This window comes from Dioszegia hungarica (genome assembly GCF_025882075.1).
Source record: "Dioszegia hungarica strain PDD-24b-2 chromosome Unknown MKK02contig_8, whole genome shotgun sequence".
NCBI lineage: Eukaryota > Fungi > Basidiomycota > Tremellomycetes > Tremellales > Bulleribasidiaceae > Dioszegia > Dioszegia hungarica.
The window spans coordinates 1,951,506-1,968,887 of NW_026515770.1; the positions used below are offsets into that span (position 1 = coordinate 1,951,506).

Genomic DNA, 17,382 nt, shown 5'->3' on the forward strand with positions numbered 1-17,382 from the left:
ATCGATAGCGGCGTTCGAATTCGATACGGAGGGCGGCGGGATGCCAGGATTTGGGGGTCTGGACAGTCCCGTCCGCTTTTCCCCCTTTCCCCCTGCACTTGCTGCTGATTCTCGCCCTTTAAACCAAAGGGAGCGACCGCAGAGCTGGTAAGCTGTTGTGTGAGTATCGACATCAGTGAGGTCAGAGCGACAAGGGGTAGACAGACATCAGTACAGCGACGCTTCCCTCCTGTTGCAAGTATACATGCCATTACCAAGATCAGACCGAGCCGACGAGAAGGAGAAAGCGAGAAAGGGTACAATAAGCGAGCTGGACACCGGGCCTAGTTTCCGCCGTGGCGTTCGTACACACCGACGACGATAGCGTGATCACGCTCATACGGCTCCAATGTCAATTGTTCTAGTCGATCAGCCTGGTTCCCGTCTGTATCCATCAAGAACGCAAACGCTAACTCACCCTTAGGCTTGATACCCTCCTTCCTCATAATGTTGACCTCGCTCGCGAATACCTGGGCGGCGGGTGCGGTCGAGTCGATACAGTTGGCCTTGATGGAAATGACGATACCGCCGCTGTTCTTCAAGAAGTGGTGGGCGTTGAGAGCAATGATACGGGCCTGATCGGGCTGGGCGACATCGGCAAAGATGACGTCGACCATTTGAACGAGCATGCGGTATTTTTGGGGGTGACGGGCGTCTTCTACGATGGCTGTGGGATTAGTATATGGTTGATGGGAGGAATAAGGTGGACGCACGGATAACGTTGGTACGCTTCTTGGCCATACCGATCAAGTCACGACCTGAACGGTGCGAGAACTCGACGGCGTACACTACCCCCTCGGGACCGACAATGTCCGAGACGTGCGAGACTGATGATCCGGAAGCGGCACCGAGGTAGAGGACCTTTGCTCCGGGTTGGATCTGGGGGTCAGCTGGGTACTAGCGAAAATAGCAGAAACTTTGCTCTAGGATATGCTGGGACTCACGTAGATGTTGTCGAGACCACCGAGAATACCAGCCGCGAGCTTACTCCTGAAAGGGTTCCAAACACGGTACTCGACCTTCTCCTCCTCTCCCTCTGCGTTCGTTGTCGCGATCGATACTCGCTTCTCGCCGTATACCGACTCTCCGGGGGCCATGTTTCTTGTGACAAGGAGGTGCTCCTTGCCCTTGGCGATGTAGACACCGGCGTGCTTGTGGGGTTCGAGGGTGACTGCGCCGGGACCCTTGCCTCCGACACCGGCCTTTCCGCCTCGGGCACCACCACGTCCTCCTCCTCGGGGCGCACCACGGCCTGGACGTCAGGTGTCGTTCTAGAACGTAAAAGAGACGGGACATACCTCGGGGAGCACCTCGTCCTCGGTCACCACCAAACCCGCCCCGTCCACCACCTCGACCTCCCCTGTCTCCACCACCGAATCCACCACGGCCTCCACCGCCACCTCGCCCGCCAAAGCCACCACCACGTCCACCACGGTCACCGCCCCGTCCACCACCTCGGCCGCCTCCTCGGTCACCTGATTATATTAGCTGAAATTCTGCTAGCTTCGCCTGATCCGCTCTCCTCCGAAAAGCGAAGCGTACCGAAAGCCATTTTTTACTGTCGATATGGATTTTAGGTATGTGTTGATTGATTTGTCTGCCTGTCTTGCTGGCTATGTGGCAAGTGCTTGATAGGTATTGAGCGATAGGTAGTAATAGGTCAGTGTATAGCAAGGATCATCATCGCAGACAGAGGATATTTTCGAGACTGGGATAAATTCGTTTAAACGTTTACAAGATCTATTCAGGATTAGCTCCGGCGGCCTCTGCCGCCGATCCGCCTGGCCTGCTGCTCGTCAGCTCAGCTCAGCGTATCACCTTGCCTTCCTCCTATACCTATAGTCAGCGTCTTGTTCAAGGGGTCTTATACGCAGCGCAATAGCAGCTGCAGAAAGATACCCGCCACACATTGTACCACTCATTCCAATCAAAGCGGCACGTCCACCAGAAGAGGCGCAATTCGACAACCGAAATTTCAAAATAGCAGCAGGTATCAACCCACCTGATCGGCGTCCTGCTCTCGACCGGTCCACTCTAGCTGGTGGCACCATATCCGTCATCTTCACCGCGCCTATCGGCCTGACTCCAGACCGGAGTGGCGATCTTTGATCTGCCGCAACCGTGGCAGGACCACCTTTCCTTTGATCGTGAGTCAGCGCATACCTCGTCCCTCTCAGGCTATCATGTGCTGAGGCTGACGTTCAGATGCACACCGCCACCATGCCTGCCTCGCAGCAGTCCTTCCCCTCCACCTCCCCTGCTATGTCCTTTGTCGGTCCCAGCTCCATTGAGCCCGCCGCGGCTCCCGCCAACGGTACTCCCCAAATGGCCAATGCTGCCCCTCCACCGGCTCCCGGTCCCGGTCCATCGTTCTACCAGAATGGACCGAATGCCAACGGTAACGGGAACGGCTACAACGGCCAGGCGGGCCCGTACAATCAGTACCAGCCTCCCCACCATCCCGCCCAATCACAGCCGTACAATCAGCATCCCCAATCACATCAGCATCACCCCCATCAACCATATTACGGTCGGAACCAGTCTGGCTTCCGCGGTCAGCAGAACCAGCACCATCAGAACCAGCATCATCAGCATCAACAACATCAGCAACAACATCCGCATACATCCGCATATCAGAATCAGCCGGAACCTTCCCAGCCCCCCCAAAACCAGTACCCCCACGCTCCCCACCAATTACAACACCAGAACTCCAACTCTCATCTCCAACAGCACAATGCATCCTACCAGAACCGCTATCCCGACCCGAGCTTCCAAGGAGGGTATGGCGGATGGACCGGCGGAGGGGGTCCCTACTACCCCTCGCCAAACCAGCCGTACCCTCAGATGGGCGGACCAGGGCCTGCGACTATGCAGAACCAGAATGGTTATGCGTACGGCGTTCAGGGCTACGGCGGCGCGATGTACGCGGGTGGACCTGGACAGGGGCCGGGCGGATACGATGGGCGGCCGAGCGGAGAGGGGGAGTCCTCGGCGGCGATCGCCGAAAGTGACCCTCAATCAGCGACCGCACCGAACTTCCCTCCTGGACCCGGTCCACCATCCGACTTCCCCTATCCTCCCGCTTCCGCTGCATCTACACAATCACCTCATCCCCACCCCGCGTCGATACCTCCCGGACCTAACGGCGCTGGTCCATATCAACCTCCCTACTTCCCTCCTAATCACCCATACAATTACGGCGGCGGTATAGGTGTCGGATACGCCCCGTACGCCCCGGTCCAGGGGTATGGCGGATATGGCTTTGGCGATGGCTTTATGCCCCCTCCAACTCCTAACGGCGTCGCTATCCCACCCATCAACAATGGCTCCGGCCCCCTTCCTCCACCACAAACGAACGGCCCCACCCGATCCCTCAACCCCGCAGCCCAAGGCTTCAAGTTTGTTCCCTCCCACCAACCCCCTCCGCCCGCATCAGCTCCTCCTCCGCCAATAGCCGCACCTCCACCGCCCGCGGAAGCACCTACAGGCCCCGTGGGAGACGCACCCGTTCCCGTCTTTGCGTCGATCCAGCGCGCTCCCACGCCCAAGAAGGCGGCACCGCCCGCAAGCCAGCAGAAGGTGTTCCAGCCGGTCATGGTGGATGGCGAGAAGCTCAAGGGGATCGGTGGGAAGAGGCGGGAGTCGGAGGGAGAGTATGCCGAGCCGCCCGCAGCGGCCATACCGACTTTGGCGGGCGGAGATGTCCTCGGTCTCTCCGAGGCGCAGCCGAACGGTATCGACCTACACCCGGTATCCCCATTAGACATAACACAACCCGCTCCTGAAACCTCCGCCGCCCCTGCCACTGAGACCGCACCCGCTCCAGCATCGTCTGCCCAAACCCCCTCTTCCCCACCCGTCGACACCTCAAAAACGGACGAGAGCAGCACCGCACCTTCCACGCACCCTCAAACGGCCGCTGCTTCGCCATCGAAGAAGGACACTGCCGACCTCCAAGGCAAAATCCAATTCTACGGTCCGACGATGAAGGGTTACATGTCACCGCCAAGCAACGGGACTCCTCCGAGCCTCGCTCAGGCTATGGCTCCCCTCCAATCCCAGGTCGGCGGCACTGCTGCCGCGTCCAGCTCCAAGGCTGGTCCAAGCAAGCCAGCAAGGAAGCCAAAGGCGGTCATGGACGGTCCCGTGGTCTTTACGTCTACCCGGCCTGAAGCCAAGGAGAAGGGTGAGAATGCGTACAAGTCTACCGCGACGCTTCTTAGTGCTGGGTCTGGCTCTGCAGGGAGCAAGAAGGGCAATGAGAGGGCGCAGAGACGGAGAGCGGTCTTGGCGTTTGGCGAGGGATTGAAGGCTGGGAAGGGGAGGAAGGAGGCCGAGGGCGCTGGTAGGAGGATGCGGTTTGGGAGTATATCGGAAGAGGCGGAGACGGCTGTGGTGCCGGCAAAATTGGAAGCGGTCAAGCCAAAACCCGAAGCAACCGCTCCGGTACCATCCTCTCAGCCCCCCGAGGCGTCTGCTCCTCCTTCTCGCGAAGCGACGTCGACTCCCGCACCTGCTCCTACTCCGGATGCCGAATCCGCCGCCCCATCACCTGCCGCCGCACCCGCCGTTCCCCGCCCAAAGGCTCCTCCTACATCCTGGGCAGCCCTAGTCGGCTCCCGAGCTACCACCTCCGCCTCCTCCGTCGCATCCACCACCGCCACCCCTACCCCTTCTGCCGGTCCTTCCAAACTCCCTTCCCCCTCACGATCCACCGCACCGCTTCCTACCACCCCCGAGCTCTCTTCAAACGAGACTCTTCCATCCGCCCCAAAGTCGGTACCTACTTCTGCGGCGAGCGCTCCGGCGGCGAAGCGTCCTGCCTTCAACTACGCTGCGGCCGCTGCGGCGGGCGCGGCGCTGAGTCCGGCTGATGAGCTCGTCAAGCTGCTCAGCGAGGGTTTGGGCAATCGGGGGGCGGCACCGGGCGTGAGCAAGGGGACTATCCCGCGGGGTTTGATTAATACTGGAAACATGTGCTTCATCAACACCGTAAGCTTGCAGCTCATCTATGGGCGGGAAACTCATGAAGCTGACATATCAGATCCTTCAGACCCTCGCATACTGTCCACCGTTCACCGATCTCCTCGAGACCTTGGGTCAGCGTCTGAAAGCCGATCTCGGCCGCAAAACTCCCCTCCTCGAATCCGTCATTGTATTCCTGCGCGAACTTCAGCCCAGCGGGTCTGCACTGCCGCTGAATGTCGTCAATGGTGCTCTTCCCACTCGGGGAATGACCAAAGCCAATACTGCGCCGACTTCATTCCAGCAGACAGGGAGGGGAGTGGGAGGCAAGGATGCGTTCGTGCCGGAGAATGTGTATGATGCGATGAAGGAGAACAAGCGGTTTGATTCTATGCGCGTAAGTTGAACAGCGCGGGGAAGAGGCAATGCGGATATGAGCTGACAGTACAGCGCGGCTTCCAGGAAGACGCAGAAGAGTACCTCGGATTCTTCCTGAATACTCTGCACGAAGAACTACTTTACCTCTTATCTCGCACCCACACTCGCTCCACTGCTCAGGCCAACGGTACGCCCTCCTCGGAAGGCCGAGAACACTCCATCGAGCGCCCCCTCTCCCCCTCCGCCCAGGCCGACTCGGGCGGCGCCTCCGCATGGCTCGAAGTCGGCAAGAAACAACGCACCCACGTCGTCCGATCCAACGAAGCGCGCGAATCAGCCATCACGCGGATCTTTGGCGGAACACTCCGCTCCATCCTCCACATCCCCGGCGCAAAAGACAGCGTCACGCTCGAGCCGTACCAACCTCTCCAGCTCGACATTTCCGATCCCGCCAGCACCATGAGTGTGGTGGATGCCCTCCGGCATCTGAGTACGCCCGAGACGGTGCAGACGTGGTCGGCTGCCAAGAAGGAGAATGTGGATGCGACCAAGACGGTGTTTGTCGAGACGTGGCCGGCGGTGTTGATTTGCCATTTGAAGAGGTTTGTGTATGATGCCGAGGAGAGGGAGGTGGTTAAGAAGTCGAGGGCGGTGGCGTATGGGACGGAGTTGATCGTGCCGAATGGTGAGCTGTCACCCTCCCGAATCTCCGTTGACATAAGCTGACAAGACAGAGATAATATCACCGACAAAACGATCCTCTGTTCCTGTCAAATATAGACTTTTCGGCGGTAAGCTTGTGCCTTCTCACAGCCGTGGGGGATCCAAGCTGATAATACAGTCGTCTATCACCATGGCTCTACTGCCGGCGGAGGACACTACACCGTCGCCGTCTCTCGGCAAGACCACCAACAGTGGATTCATTTCGACGACGAAACGGTCCAGCCGGTCCCGACGGACCAAGTTGTCGTTTCGCCCGAAGAGGCCGAGAGTGGCCGGGCGGGGTTGATTGGTGGAAGGGAAAAGTGCGCGTATCTCTTGTTTTATCAGCGGGTTAGAGCTTAGACTTGGGCCTGGAAGGGGAGAGTGAGGAGACAGTGAAATGAGAGCAGAGGAGAGGAAGCAGGGAGAAGGGAGAGGGGGGAAGAAGATAATTTGAGGGCAGGGATCAGAGGATTTTGGACATGGCCCCTTTTGCCCAGAGACGGGCGGGGGTCAAGGTATAGCAAAGTATAGTAGACTGTTGGAAGATCTTAGCGCTGGAAGGGTGACGCTGGGCTCGAGCACGGCCGCATCGCGCGGAGCTACAGTCACAGCTGGCTGCGAGTGGCTAACGAGCGGCCTGACATAATGAAGCGTGCCTGACCGGTCAATACGGGCCGGAGGGATGTAGTTGACCGGATATACAAAAACAAGGTCCACCTTCGCTACCTCCTCCTCGGCTCCTGGAACTAGCTCTGGGACTCGAGCTATATCATGCCAGGGGTCAGCTGCAAGTCGGACATGTAGCCCACCTTCCTCTCCTCTCGCATCTCCCACTTCGCCCGCAGCAACAATCTGGCCAACCATGGACACGCTCAAGAACCTCCCTTCTGCTCTTCCTGGGCTCTTTGACCCCAGCTTCTCCGTCAAGGTCGTTGAAGTCGCGAAGAAGTACAACGCGCCCGAGGTAGGCCTGTGCGAGGTCTTTCTTGAAGAGCAGGAGCTGATGGATGATAGGGTCAGCCGATTGAGCGGATTCCGGAGTATACAGTCCCGGGCGGTCCGAACAACTATCACTGCTCCAAGAGTACGTCGCGTCCTTTACTTGCTCTCCTCCCTTTCGTCTCCTCTTGCCCAGCCTCAACTACGCATTCAACGGCGGAACTCTGACTGATCTTCAGTCGCCTCCTCATGGACACAAGGCTTCTTTCCCGGCCTGATCTGGCTCGTCGCCGAACGCATCTCCCTCCTCCCCTCGTCCGTCGAAGGGACCTATCAGAAGGAAGAGCTCATCAAGCTCGCTCGACGATGGCAAGAGTCGTTCCGGTATCTGGCGAGACCTAGTCAGAACCACGATCAGGGGTTCAGGTTTCAGTTGAGCTTTGGCCGGTGAGTAGTGTACCACCGCCTGCCAGAATGAATTGAAGAGAAGGGCTTGTGCTGATGGAGCAGTGATTACAATATGACGGGAAGCGAGGACGCCAAGCAGGTGGTCATCACTGCTGCTGATAGTCTGGTAGACCGATTCAGTGACTCTGTGAGTTGATCAGCCTTAGTAGCGAGATGATGAGCTGATCAACGAAGGCTGGCTGTATTCGGAGCTGGGACGAGCTGCGGGCAAAACACATGGACAAGGAATACAGTATCGACAACATGGACGAGCACTACCTCACCATCATTGACAACATGGTGAGCTCCTCTCTGTAGCTCCACATGAAGATGAGAGGGCAGAGCTGACAGACAGATGAACCTGGACATGATGTATGAAGCTACAGACTTTACTGGGAACCCTCGCTATGCTGCCATCGCGAACAGTCAGGCTGAGAAGAGCTCCGACACCCACGTCAGGCCAGATGGGACCACCTTCCACGTTGTGAACATGGATCAGAAGACCGGGAAGGCGCTGGAACTCATGACTGCTCAAGGTGAGTTTCCTCTCAGTACACGGAAGCAGGAGCAGAGCTGATGGGATAGGGTACGCAGACGATTCTTGCTGGGCTCGAGGGCAAGCTTGGGCGATATATGGCTATGCACAGTGTGGTGAGTGTCTAATCTAGTGATTGAGCAGGAGCATACCTGATGCTCAGCTCTTCGGACTGGTCGTCAAGATTTTACCGATATCTGCCGAAAGCTGTCGGACGTCTTCTTGTCTCTTCTCCCCGAGTCTGGTGTCCCGTGGTGGTGAGTCTCTCTTCTTTTCTGCGACTCCTCCCCATCCCGATCAGTACGCTGACGCTAAAGGGACTTCTCCGCTCCTCGTCCCTGCCCATACGATGCCTCAGCAGCCACCATCGCCGCCTGCGGCCTCCTCAAGCTCTCCCGCCTCCTCTCCAAGTCCGACCCCACCTCGGCCGAGAAGTACCTCGCGCGCGCCTTCAAGCTCATAGAAGATACCCTCCGCGAGTGCGCCGCGCCTGCTGCAAAGCTTGAGGGTGGCTCGGTGGACTTCGGTAAGGGCGGATGGGAGACGATCCTGATGCACTCGACGATCAATGGGAATCCGAAGGCGACGAGGCAGTTCATGGACCATGGGCTTATCTGTGAGTCCTGCTTGATGGTGGTCAGGAATCAGGCTAATATCGTCAGATGCGGACTACTATCTCCTGGAGTTCGGGAACGAGGCGCTCAAGATGCAGAAGGCGGCTCAGGCGAACGGACACGCTGAATGACAGGTCGTATACGTTTCGGAAACATGTATACCCTAAACATGATGTTGACCTATCTGACGTATTGTGTTGCGTTGCGAAGACATCGGCAGCCACTCCTTTGAGCCTTGTGAAGCCATCACTCACTCCGACATATAGCACATGCTATGCTGACGGCGAGACTGACTGGCCTTACTGATCTCCATCAAATGGGGCCTCCTTGACTCCGTATCATCGGACCTCACCCTGACAGTGCTTGGAGTCTGATGTTTCTCCTTGTATCACTAGCGCTGGAACGTGCTACAGAGTATCCGCATCAAAAGATCTAGATAGTTCTGGAGTTTCAAGGCGAACTACAAAGGATAGCTGCACTGTACCAACTCATAATCGCTGGCGCAGCGGTGCTTGTTTGCCCATCCTTCTCCCCACCCCCCTCGATCCAAACCATCCCCCACAATGCGACTACGCAAAGCACGACGATCAGCACCACCACTTTCCAGTGTTCACTTACAGATAACAGATGAAGACCGGATGGACATTGCCAACCAGGGCCTGACGCAGCGCGACCTCTCAAGGTTTTCAGACCGGGTAAACGAGCTACTTGATGGTCTCATGCCGATCGATTGGAAAAAAGCAATGGGCCAGACGACACAGACGACAGGAGTCACGAGGGGTAGCAAGATCGAGAAGAGCCAGGCACTAGCGGCGCAGGCGATGGAGATGGTGAAGAAGCTGGAGTACGCACAGACCTTGACAAGAACGCTGAGGAATCGAAACAACCTGAAGCTCATGTGGGAAGATCCAGAGGCGACGGTAGGGGAGAGGACGGTACTAGCGGACGAGTTTAGGGAGACCATGAGGACGGACGACGAGTCGGGCGATTCCTGTATCGGCATTGACCTGTTTGCACCATACACGACAGCTCCCTTTGTGGACCGGCTCCTGGATACGCTAGATCAGTCAGCTGCGGCGTTCTCGGGCGTGACCCTCGCGCGACCCAAACCAAAAGGCAAGTTCAAGAGCATGTTCACTCGGTCTAAAATGACCGAGCGGACCGGTCAGCCTTTGGAATGGCTGGATGACTGCTGTAAGCGCATACACGGCATCACCAATCAGATCCAAGAGACCCGAGACGAGGTGATGAAGGGGACTGAGGGTGGCGGGCTGGTAACAGAAGACTTTGAGGATGAGGGTTATGTCTCAGGAGATGAGGATCCTAGCGAGGACAGTCGAAAACTCGTGTCAGATAGCACATACACTGTCACCAAGCGCCAGCCCAGGCACCGGTCAAGACCCCCCTCTACATCGTCCCCTTCCCGCTCCTCCCGACCATCACGGCGCCGGTCTCGCTCCTCCCACTCATCTCGGGCACCTTACCCTTCCACACGCGGTCGATCCGTAGATCCACGATCTGTAGAGCCAGCCAGTCAGAGCGAGATGCCGGGGAGCTGGCCCTCTGAGGTCGACCTCGACAGTGCTCGATCTCGCTCCAGGGGACAGCCGACGCGGGGCGGTCGATCTCGCTCTCGCTCTCGCAAATCCAGTGACCGCCGAAGACACTACCCATCCGAATTCGATCATTCCCGCTCTCGGCAGTACTCCGACTATCCCCAGTCCCACACGCGCTCCACTAGTCGACCGTCCAGATCACCCTCATCATTACACCCCTCCGAACGGCGCCGCGCCTACTCTTCCCAACCTTCATCACGCCATCCCCGTGATCGATAGCTATCATCCAGCAACGACTTATCGTACTCCTGTATATAGCTCGCCCGTATAGTCGTCTGTCACCTCCAAAAGGGGCGCGATGGCCAAGCATTCGAAGCTGGTAGCGGGTGGAAGCAGGAGAAATGAGTGGCGGAGTCGAAGCATGTAGAGTATTGGCAGTATGACTGGCGCGCGTACATCTCACAGCCGCCTTGACTAGGCGTCCGTTTGGTGCTGATGAACATCGACTGGCGCAGGACGGTGTCTGTTTGACCCGCCGTCTAGACCTTTCGCCCATCAATGGTCATGGGTCACGTGATGCAGGTGAAACATGCCGCGCAAGAGTTACTCAATCAATATCCATTGGCTTGCGATCATTGACGAGGTCACGCAAGACCCCATCTGTATGGTTCCCAGGATACCATGGATTGTCCTGTAGCTTCAGAGTTCATCATAGACCCTTGTCAGCTGTCTCGAGTGAACGGCCGCTATGGGCGGAACCAGCTGGAGCGAGTGGCACCGCCAGTTCTCAACGGCTGTCAGCTAGTGGACGTCCTCGACATGTCGTTATGTGTTGACAGTACACCGCTGACCTCACGCCGTGATGCTATGTGGATCAATCGGTCGATCCCTTATCCATGACCGCTTAGTTCTAGAACCCTCTAGAGAGCGTGAAGGCTGCAGACTGTCAGACATCCTTACAAAGTGCCACTTTCGCCCGAACGTGTAGGAGCACGCCAGAGTGGCGCAGGGTTCGAACGTGTATGACCTCAAAGTCCGCAAGGAGCTGGAGTCAAGGGATGACTGGACAGATCATGTCAGAATGGGATATATAAGTCACGAAGGGGGAAGAGAATTATGACTTCGTACATCATCCTATCCTTCAATACCATATCCTCTGCGCGATCAACTCAACCAACCCTACTGCGTCAATCATCTTCACATCACTTGACCACTTGTACCTCTGGATGTCATGAACACCGGGCTTTCCCAAGACCTCAATCGGCCTCTTCCGCCGTACGGGTCCGACTTTGCCCACACCAGCCGGCTAAATGAGGCGCAGCAGTCTCAGCTACCACCCGCACCAGGACGAGTCCTCGCTGATGTCACGGAAGAGGACGGCGATGAGCCTGCAGCTGATGATGGTGCGGACCACTTCAGCGTGATCTCTTACACCAGTGAGGCGGACTGCATTGAGACCGCTCCAGTTGCGCATGCGTACACAGACAGCACCGCGGTTGTCAAGCACCGAGAACCACCTGCGGTCAGGGCCGAGCAGGAGGGCAGCACAAAGGAGGGTTCCCGGACACCCTCTGAGCTGAGAAGACAGATGCGGGCATTCTTCACTCCACGGGCTCCAAGGGACCCGAACCCTCCTCTCGGAGATCGGTCGCGGTGGTCCCTGCGAAGAGGTCCTTTCCGCAGGGAGGACGACGCGTCCTCTGGGTTGACCCGCAGACATGTCAGATCAGACATGACTGAACCTGACGCTCCCCCCATCGCAACCGTCGATCAATCGCGTCGGATCATCAGAGAGCTGATCAATATCAGTGGCACCATGTACCCCCCGGAGATCGCGCAATGGCTGTGCCTCAAGGACCTCTCAAGGAAGTTCCCTGACCCGTTTGAGCAACTCAGCCTAGCCGACATGACGCTGAACGAGTTGCTTGGGGATCTCCAGGGCCCTCCGTCTCTGTCTCAAGCCCCGACGCACGTTTGGAGAACTCTGGAGGACTGGTCCACAGTGGAGAGCAGTCTCGACCCACACCGGAATTCCCTCGACATCATGCAGGCCATGAATACTCGCCTGTCAGAAACACTTGGACTTGGGGAGCATGGTTCGTTCGTGATGGGAACTGGCGCTGAGTGCTCCGCACGCAAGAAATTGGAGCTGATCACTGCGGCCGTGGTGAAGAAGCTGCAGAAATTGAGAGAACGCGCGGCCACCTACTCATCCTCCCGAGCCACCTGGCAACAGGCGTCAGCTGGTACCGGTGGTGGCCCTCCACAAGAGCCGCCCAAGAGATTCAACTCCAAGGGGGAGTGGGACAGCCACCAGGCCCCTGATACCACTTGGGGAGACGTCGGGAGCTCCAAGATGGGCCGCGGACTATTTTTCGCGTTGGCGGCTCTGGGTACAGCAACCGTTGTGAAGGCAGTGTGCACGCATTTGGCGAAGGGGGATGAGTAGCGGGGTCAGATGGCTGAGATGGATGTTGTGGCACAGATGTTAGGCGATATCGATATTATACCCAGTGCTCATTACACTACATACCCATGTACAGAGTCGTCGGGAAAGGCGTTTCGAGTTGCTTGCCAAGTAGTCGACCGATGGCGCTCCAATGAGGGCTTCTGCCTGTGCCGTCCGCGATAATATGACCAACAGTACACCAGCGAAAAGATCGTCTTCAAAGCTGCGCCCGCTAGAATTCATGACGCCCACCGTTGCTGTCCGTGCTCGCTTCGGCCTGTGCGCACGGTCCGAAAGACACACCTCGTCTGCAGCACCAGCCTCGCCATCCTGAGAAAGGATAGCAGTCATCATACACGTATCAGCGATGGTCCACAAAGGATGCAGGACCATACGCGCGTGAGCATAGCCCATGTATCGGATCAGCAGTGAGTCCGATCGGCTCATTCTCGAAAGCGCCATCACTCTCCGCGCAACTTTGTATCATCCCTCGGCCGTCGACGTCGTCGTCGTCCTCTGTGACCAATCAATTCATCGATCGCGATAATCGATCAGTCAGTGACACGCTGTCCATTGTCGACGCCACTGAAAAGGACCCGGCCCATAAGATGCTCAGCGACTCATATTCCACCCTCAGTGCTCATGACCGTCATACTTTCAGGTCTGCCACCGCAAATCTCCAATCGGCATTCAGCGCCCTCCATCCTGACTCCGACGATGATTTCTACCGGCCTTGGTCATCATACATCGATCTTGACACCGCTTCCGTCTCTCAGTGCTTTGATGCACTGGCCAGGGACACCTCCCGGTTAGCCGCGGAACGGTCCGTCAAGTCCCGTCGCGATAAGTTGAAGCATCATTTCCAGTCAGCTGTCAGCGGGGTGCCAATTTTAGGTACGGTGTATCATGGTGTGAGGGCGGCGATGGCTCTCAGGGATTACAAACGAGAGAAGCGTTCGCTTAAGTCGAGGGATGAGAAGACCAGCGCACGGTTTTGGGAGCCATCGAGCCGATACTAAGGTCGCACCATGAGTAGCGCAAAATGCAACTGAATATCCGTCAGTGCATAGATACCCTACTCTGCCTGCGGCGATGACGTCTTCTTTCGCTCGGTATCGGCCGTGAAGTTTGTGATGATCATGTATTACGTTTCTGGTCCGGGTGAAGCGGCACTCGAGGACGGTTGCAGCCGAGGCGTGAATTTCTCGTGATACTGGCAAGGTCAGCTGTGGGATGAGGCAAGACCAGACAGGAATGGCGTCACTCACCCTTTCCCGGAATTGGAAATGCCCTGGTATCTTGGCTCCGCTGTCCACCTCGACCGCCTCGCTATCATCGAAGGATGGTCTCGCCCCGTCGTCATCCGCTGTCTTCTCCATCGTGATGAGCTGCTGTATCAGCTGGCGGTTCGCGCACATGACATGATTGCTGCCCGCGAGAATGTGTTACTCACTCTTCTTCCCCACTTTCCAAAGTCCTGCACACTGCCCTCGCCCCACTTGAGCTCCCGCATACCCTCCACAACCGGCACATCTACCGCATCATAGTCCTCCGAGACCGTCGGCAGGAAGAAGACCAGCCGTCCGCCTGGCACAAGAATCCACCGAGCGAAAAGAACGAGATCGCGAGTGAGGTTGACCAGTTCATATGGGCGAGAAGGGGGTCGATAGTCTGGCAGTCTAGCGGATCAGCTGATGGTCCTGCGTGAGAGTGGAGAGAATACTCGCTCATGAGCTGGAGTTCCATCTGGCATCAGGAAGGCTTCTTCCTGAGTTGGCTTCCTGTCATTCTTCCTTCCCAGCCTCTTTGCGCCTGCACGTACACCATCTACGTAAAGTCAGCTCAGACTTTCAAACATGTCAAATCGTGAGCTTACAAGGCGGATCTGTAACGACCGCATCGAGCCATCCTCCCCTCCTCCATGGACCTCTTGTGATGTCAAAAGTCATACAGTCAAGGACTCTGTCTCGCACTCCGTATTGATCGGCTGCGCGATATACGCCTGGGACATAGCCTTTGCCCTGCCCTGATTGTATCAGCTTACTGTTCGACTGCAATGACTAGCTGAACCTACCCTTCCCTCTCATTTGCCTGCCGTCGATATCTGAACCCAAGACTGTGGCTCCCCAGTGAGCGCACGAGTAGAGCATGGATCCGGTCCCGGCGAAGGGGTCATAGACGATTTTTCCTGGTGCAGGCTGAACAGATCAGCTCAGTACACCATTTGCGAGCAGCGATAAGACCCACCAAGGCCTGTCCAGCCATCAAGAAACCCATCTCTGCTTCCATGGACGTGTTGCCGTAGTATGACCTGGTCTTGACCGAGTGAGCCTGGATGAGTGGTCGAGCCCGCGATTCGCCCATCTGTCAGGTCAGCAGGGCGCGGTCGAACCTTGATGAGGGAGACACACTTTTACACAGAAGTACACCTGTCGGAACTGGCCATCTCGTTCCAGCCGGTGGCTCTTCTCATGGGAGTGCGCTTCGTTCAGGTCATCTACTAGTCAGCTGCGAGCCGGGTGCTAGCCGAGCACCTGAAAGTGGAATGATAGCAGCCGACTCACACTCCTCGTAGATGATGAACTCGACTTCGGGATCCTTCATCGCAGCCTTACCGGTGTACCCATGCTGTTCAAAAGCATCTATCGACTTTCTGTCTCCTCGCCTCAGCTGTTGATCTCCAAGAACTCAAGCGGAGCTAGGGCTCACCGCTGGCGGCTTGAGGGTATCCTGTGGTTGATACCCTCAACGAAGAACTTGAAGTTCTTGTCGAGATATGGCCTGAGCCCTTCCGGATGTTCGTGCAAGTAAGCATGGAGCTGGTCATACGAGTCGGCCTGTGCGAGAAGGCGGCTGGCGGTACTGAGCATGGTCAGCCGTAAGTCAGAGGAGGGTTTCGCATACGGATCAGGTGGCAGCTTCTCTCCTGCTGGTCTATCAATAGACTGCACTCACAAGATCAGTGTACCTCTTTCCAAGAGCTTGTCAACGTCCTCATCGTCGTCCAGCTCTATCACAACGATACCCCTGTCGGCATCCTCCGAGATGAACTTGATAGAGAAGCCGTACAGCTGCGCGACCGAGAGTAGCGATGGGATCCGGAACGTAGCGTGCTCCATACACACTCGGAGGACGTAGAGCGGCATCTTGCTGACTTTAGAGGGGCGTGATACAGTAGCTGGACAGACGAACGACGACGTCAACATTTTGAACGATGATCTGAAACGTTTAGACCGTGGGAAAGCTCTTTCCGACGACGCCGACGACCCTTTCGACGACGAGCTCGACCATTCTTTATATCTCCTCTATATGCATTATGGCTTCGACGTCCGGCTTCTACCTCCCGACGTCCCCCGCCGCCCCGGCGCAGGTGCTTAATACCGACGAGGCCGTAGCTGAATGGCTAGCCAGTCCCGGGTTCCGGGCGTTCTGGGGCTGGATCCAGCGTCGGTGCGAGCGGATAAGAGGGAAAGAGATCAGGTCTGGCTCAACTGAAGGATGCACGCCTGTATGTGAGCCCAGACCATGCTTGGACGAGCTTGTGCAGAAATCTGACTCAGCGATAGGCTATACAGCACCTCATGCTCATCCTGGATAGCTTGATGAGCTGGGTTGAGGAGGTGCCTACACAGCCGCAGAGCAGTCAGAGGTTCGGCAATCTCGCTTTCAGGTCGTACATCAAGCTCGTCGAAGAGGTGTGCCTCCATCTTTCACAGACATTGTGCTCTATTGACCGATCAGCGGCTCCCAGCTCTGCTTCAATCTGTCGACCTGCCGCCGTATCTCGCCAACCAGATCCTCCCATTACTGATCCAATCGAGCGCCTTCGGCCACGCCACTCGGCTGGACTACGGGACAGGGCACGAGCTAGCCTTTGTGTTGGCGTTATGGTGCTGTGTTGCCTCTGGCTGGGTCGGGAGCGGAGAAGGCGGAGAGGATGAGGAGGATGAGTTGATATTACGAGTCTTCGCACAGTACATCCGACTTCCTTCCTTGCCATTTGGCTCTCGGCTGACATGTTTAGCTATCTCAATCTCACCACTGTGCTCCAGATGCAGTACCGTCTGGAGCCAGCTGGATCTCACGGTGTATGGGGTCTAGATGACTACTGCTTCTTCCCGTTCGTGCATCTTGCTACATCTCTGTCCTCACGCTGACAGAGTAGCTACCTCTTTGGCTCTGCCCAGCTTCTCGGTAGGTGTTGCATTCATCAACTCGGGTTCCGGTTCCGAAGCTGATCCTCCAGGTTCAGATCTGACACCCCCAAGATCACTCGCCCTCGCCCAAGCCTCCACCCCGTCCGTTGTCCCCACCCTCATCCCCTTATCCCCCTCCACTCCTTTGACCGATATGTTCACCCTCTCCCTCTACCGTCTTACACTCTTCAAGAGCGGCGCGGCCTTCTCGGAGCATTCGCCCCTCCTGTACTCCTTATGCCAGATGCCAAATTGGTATAAACCGCATAGCGGGCTGAGGAAGATGTTTCTGGGTGAGGTGGTAGGGAAGAAGGTGGTCGTCCAGGGATTATGGATTGGCGGGTGGCTGTGGGGGGAGGATGTGCCCGTCGACAAGAGTAGTGGCGGTGAAAATAAAGAGGGAGAGGAGAAGAGAGTGCAGGGAGAGGGGCAGGCCGCGACAGGTGCGCCGTGGGCGGCTGTCGGTCGAGTCGACGGGAGAAGAGGAGTTCTGGAGTCGACACGATCGACCTGGTCATCACCCACTATCCCACGCAGATGATGTAAAAAGTCAAAACCC

The 17,382-nt window shown here is 57.0% G+C and overlaps 7 protein-coding genes across 7 annotated transcripts; 5 read left to right on the forward strand and 2 right to left on the reverse strand.

Moving 5' to 3' along the window:
* Positions 1-323: 323 nt before the first annotated feature.
* MKK02DRAFT_26242 (putative NOP1-fibrillarin) lies at positions 324-1,515 on the reverse strand (the record flags this gene model as incomplete). Its single annotated transcript, XM_053087162.1, has 5 exons — positions 324-400; positions 458-706; positions 753-918; positions 984-1,291; positions 1,338-1,515. Coding segments are annotated over 5 exons (978 nt in total), but the record flags the coding sequence as incomplete, so codon positions are not given.
* A 3,471-nt stretch (positions 1,516-4,986) lies between these two features.
* On the forward strand, positions 4,987-6,447 carry MKK02DRAFT_27254 (cysteine proteinase; the record flags this gene model as incomplete). The annotated part of the gene is made up of 6 exons (XM_053087324.1): positions 4,987-5,031; positions 5,084-5,242; positions 5,336-5,401; positions 5,455-6,067; positions 6,117-6,173; positions 6,224-6,447. Coding segments are annotated over 6 exons (1,164 nt in total), but the record flags the coding sequence as incomplete, so codon positions are not given.
* Positions 6,448-7,710: 1,263 nt separating this feature from the next.
* MKK02DRAFT_27468 (Six-hairpin glycosidase-like protein) lies at positions 7,711-8,753 on the forward strand (the record flags this gene model as incomplete). Its single annotated transcript, XM_053087349.1, has 6 exons — positions 7,711-7,773; positions 7,829-8,009; positions 8,059-8,124; positions 8,172-8,265; positions 8,326-8,624; positions 8,671-8,753. The coding sequence occupies 6 exons, from the start codon at positions 7,711-7,713 to the stop codon at positions 8,751-8,753; spliced, it is 786 nt and encodes a 261-aa protein (XP_052945525.1).
* A 432-nt stretch (positions 8,754-9,185) lies between these two features.
* Positions 9,186-10,509, forward strand: MKK02DRAFT_33102 (uncharacterized protein; the record flags this gene model as incomplete). The annotated part of the gene is made up of 3 exons (XM_053088649.1): positions 9,186-9,970; positions 9,999-10,119; positions 10,147-10,509. 3 exons carry the CDS (start codon positions 9,186-9,188, stop codon positions 10,507-10,509), a joined length of 1,269 nt encoding a protein of 422 aa, XP_052945526.1.
* A 900-nt stretch (positions 10,510-11,409) lies between these two features.
* MKK02DRAFT_33103 (uncharacterized protein) lies at positions 11,410-12,961 on the forward strand (the record flags this gene model as incomplete). Its single annotated transcript, XM_053088650.1, has 2 exons — positions 11,410-12,594; positions 12,761-12,961. 2 exons carry the CDS (start codon positions 11,410-11,412, stop codon positions 12,959-12,961), a joined length of 1,386 nt encoding a protein of 461 aa, XP_052945527.1.
* Positions 12,962-13,771: 810 nt separating this feature from the next.
* MKK02DRAFT_33104 (S-adenosyl-L-methionine-dependent methyltransferase) lies at positions 13,772-15,833 on the reverse strand (the record flags this gene model as incomplete). The annotated part of the gene is made up of 10 exons (XM_053088651.1): positions 13,772-13,840; positions 13,896-14,015; positions 14,081-14,298; positions 14,504-14,653; positions 14,702-14,825; positions 14,875-14,991; positions 15,039-15,124; positions 15,192-15,280; positions 15,337-15,561; positions 15,583-15,833. The coding sequence occupies 10 exons, from the start codon at positions 15,831-15,833 to the stop codon at positions 13,772-13,774; spliced, it is 1,449 nt and encodes a 482-aa protein (XP_052945528.1).
* A 110-nt stretch (positions 15,834-15,943) lies between these two features.
* MKK02DRAFT_26219 (protein phosphatase type 2A regulator) lies at positions 15,944-17,364 on the forward strand (the record flags this gene model as incomplete). Its single annotated transcript, XM_053087157.1, has 6 exons — positions 15,944-16,135; positions 16,194-16,322; positions 16,369-16,601; positions 16,652-16,747; positions 16,793-16,821; positions 16,874-17,364. 6 exons carry the CDS (start codon positions 15,944-15,946, stop codon positions 17,362-17,364), a joined length of 1,170 nt encoding a protein of 389 aa, XP_052945529.1.
* Between the last annotated feature and the right edge of the window lie 18 nt (positions 17,365-17,382).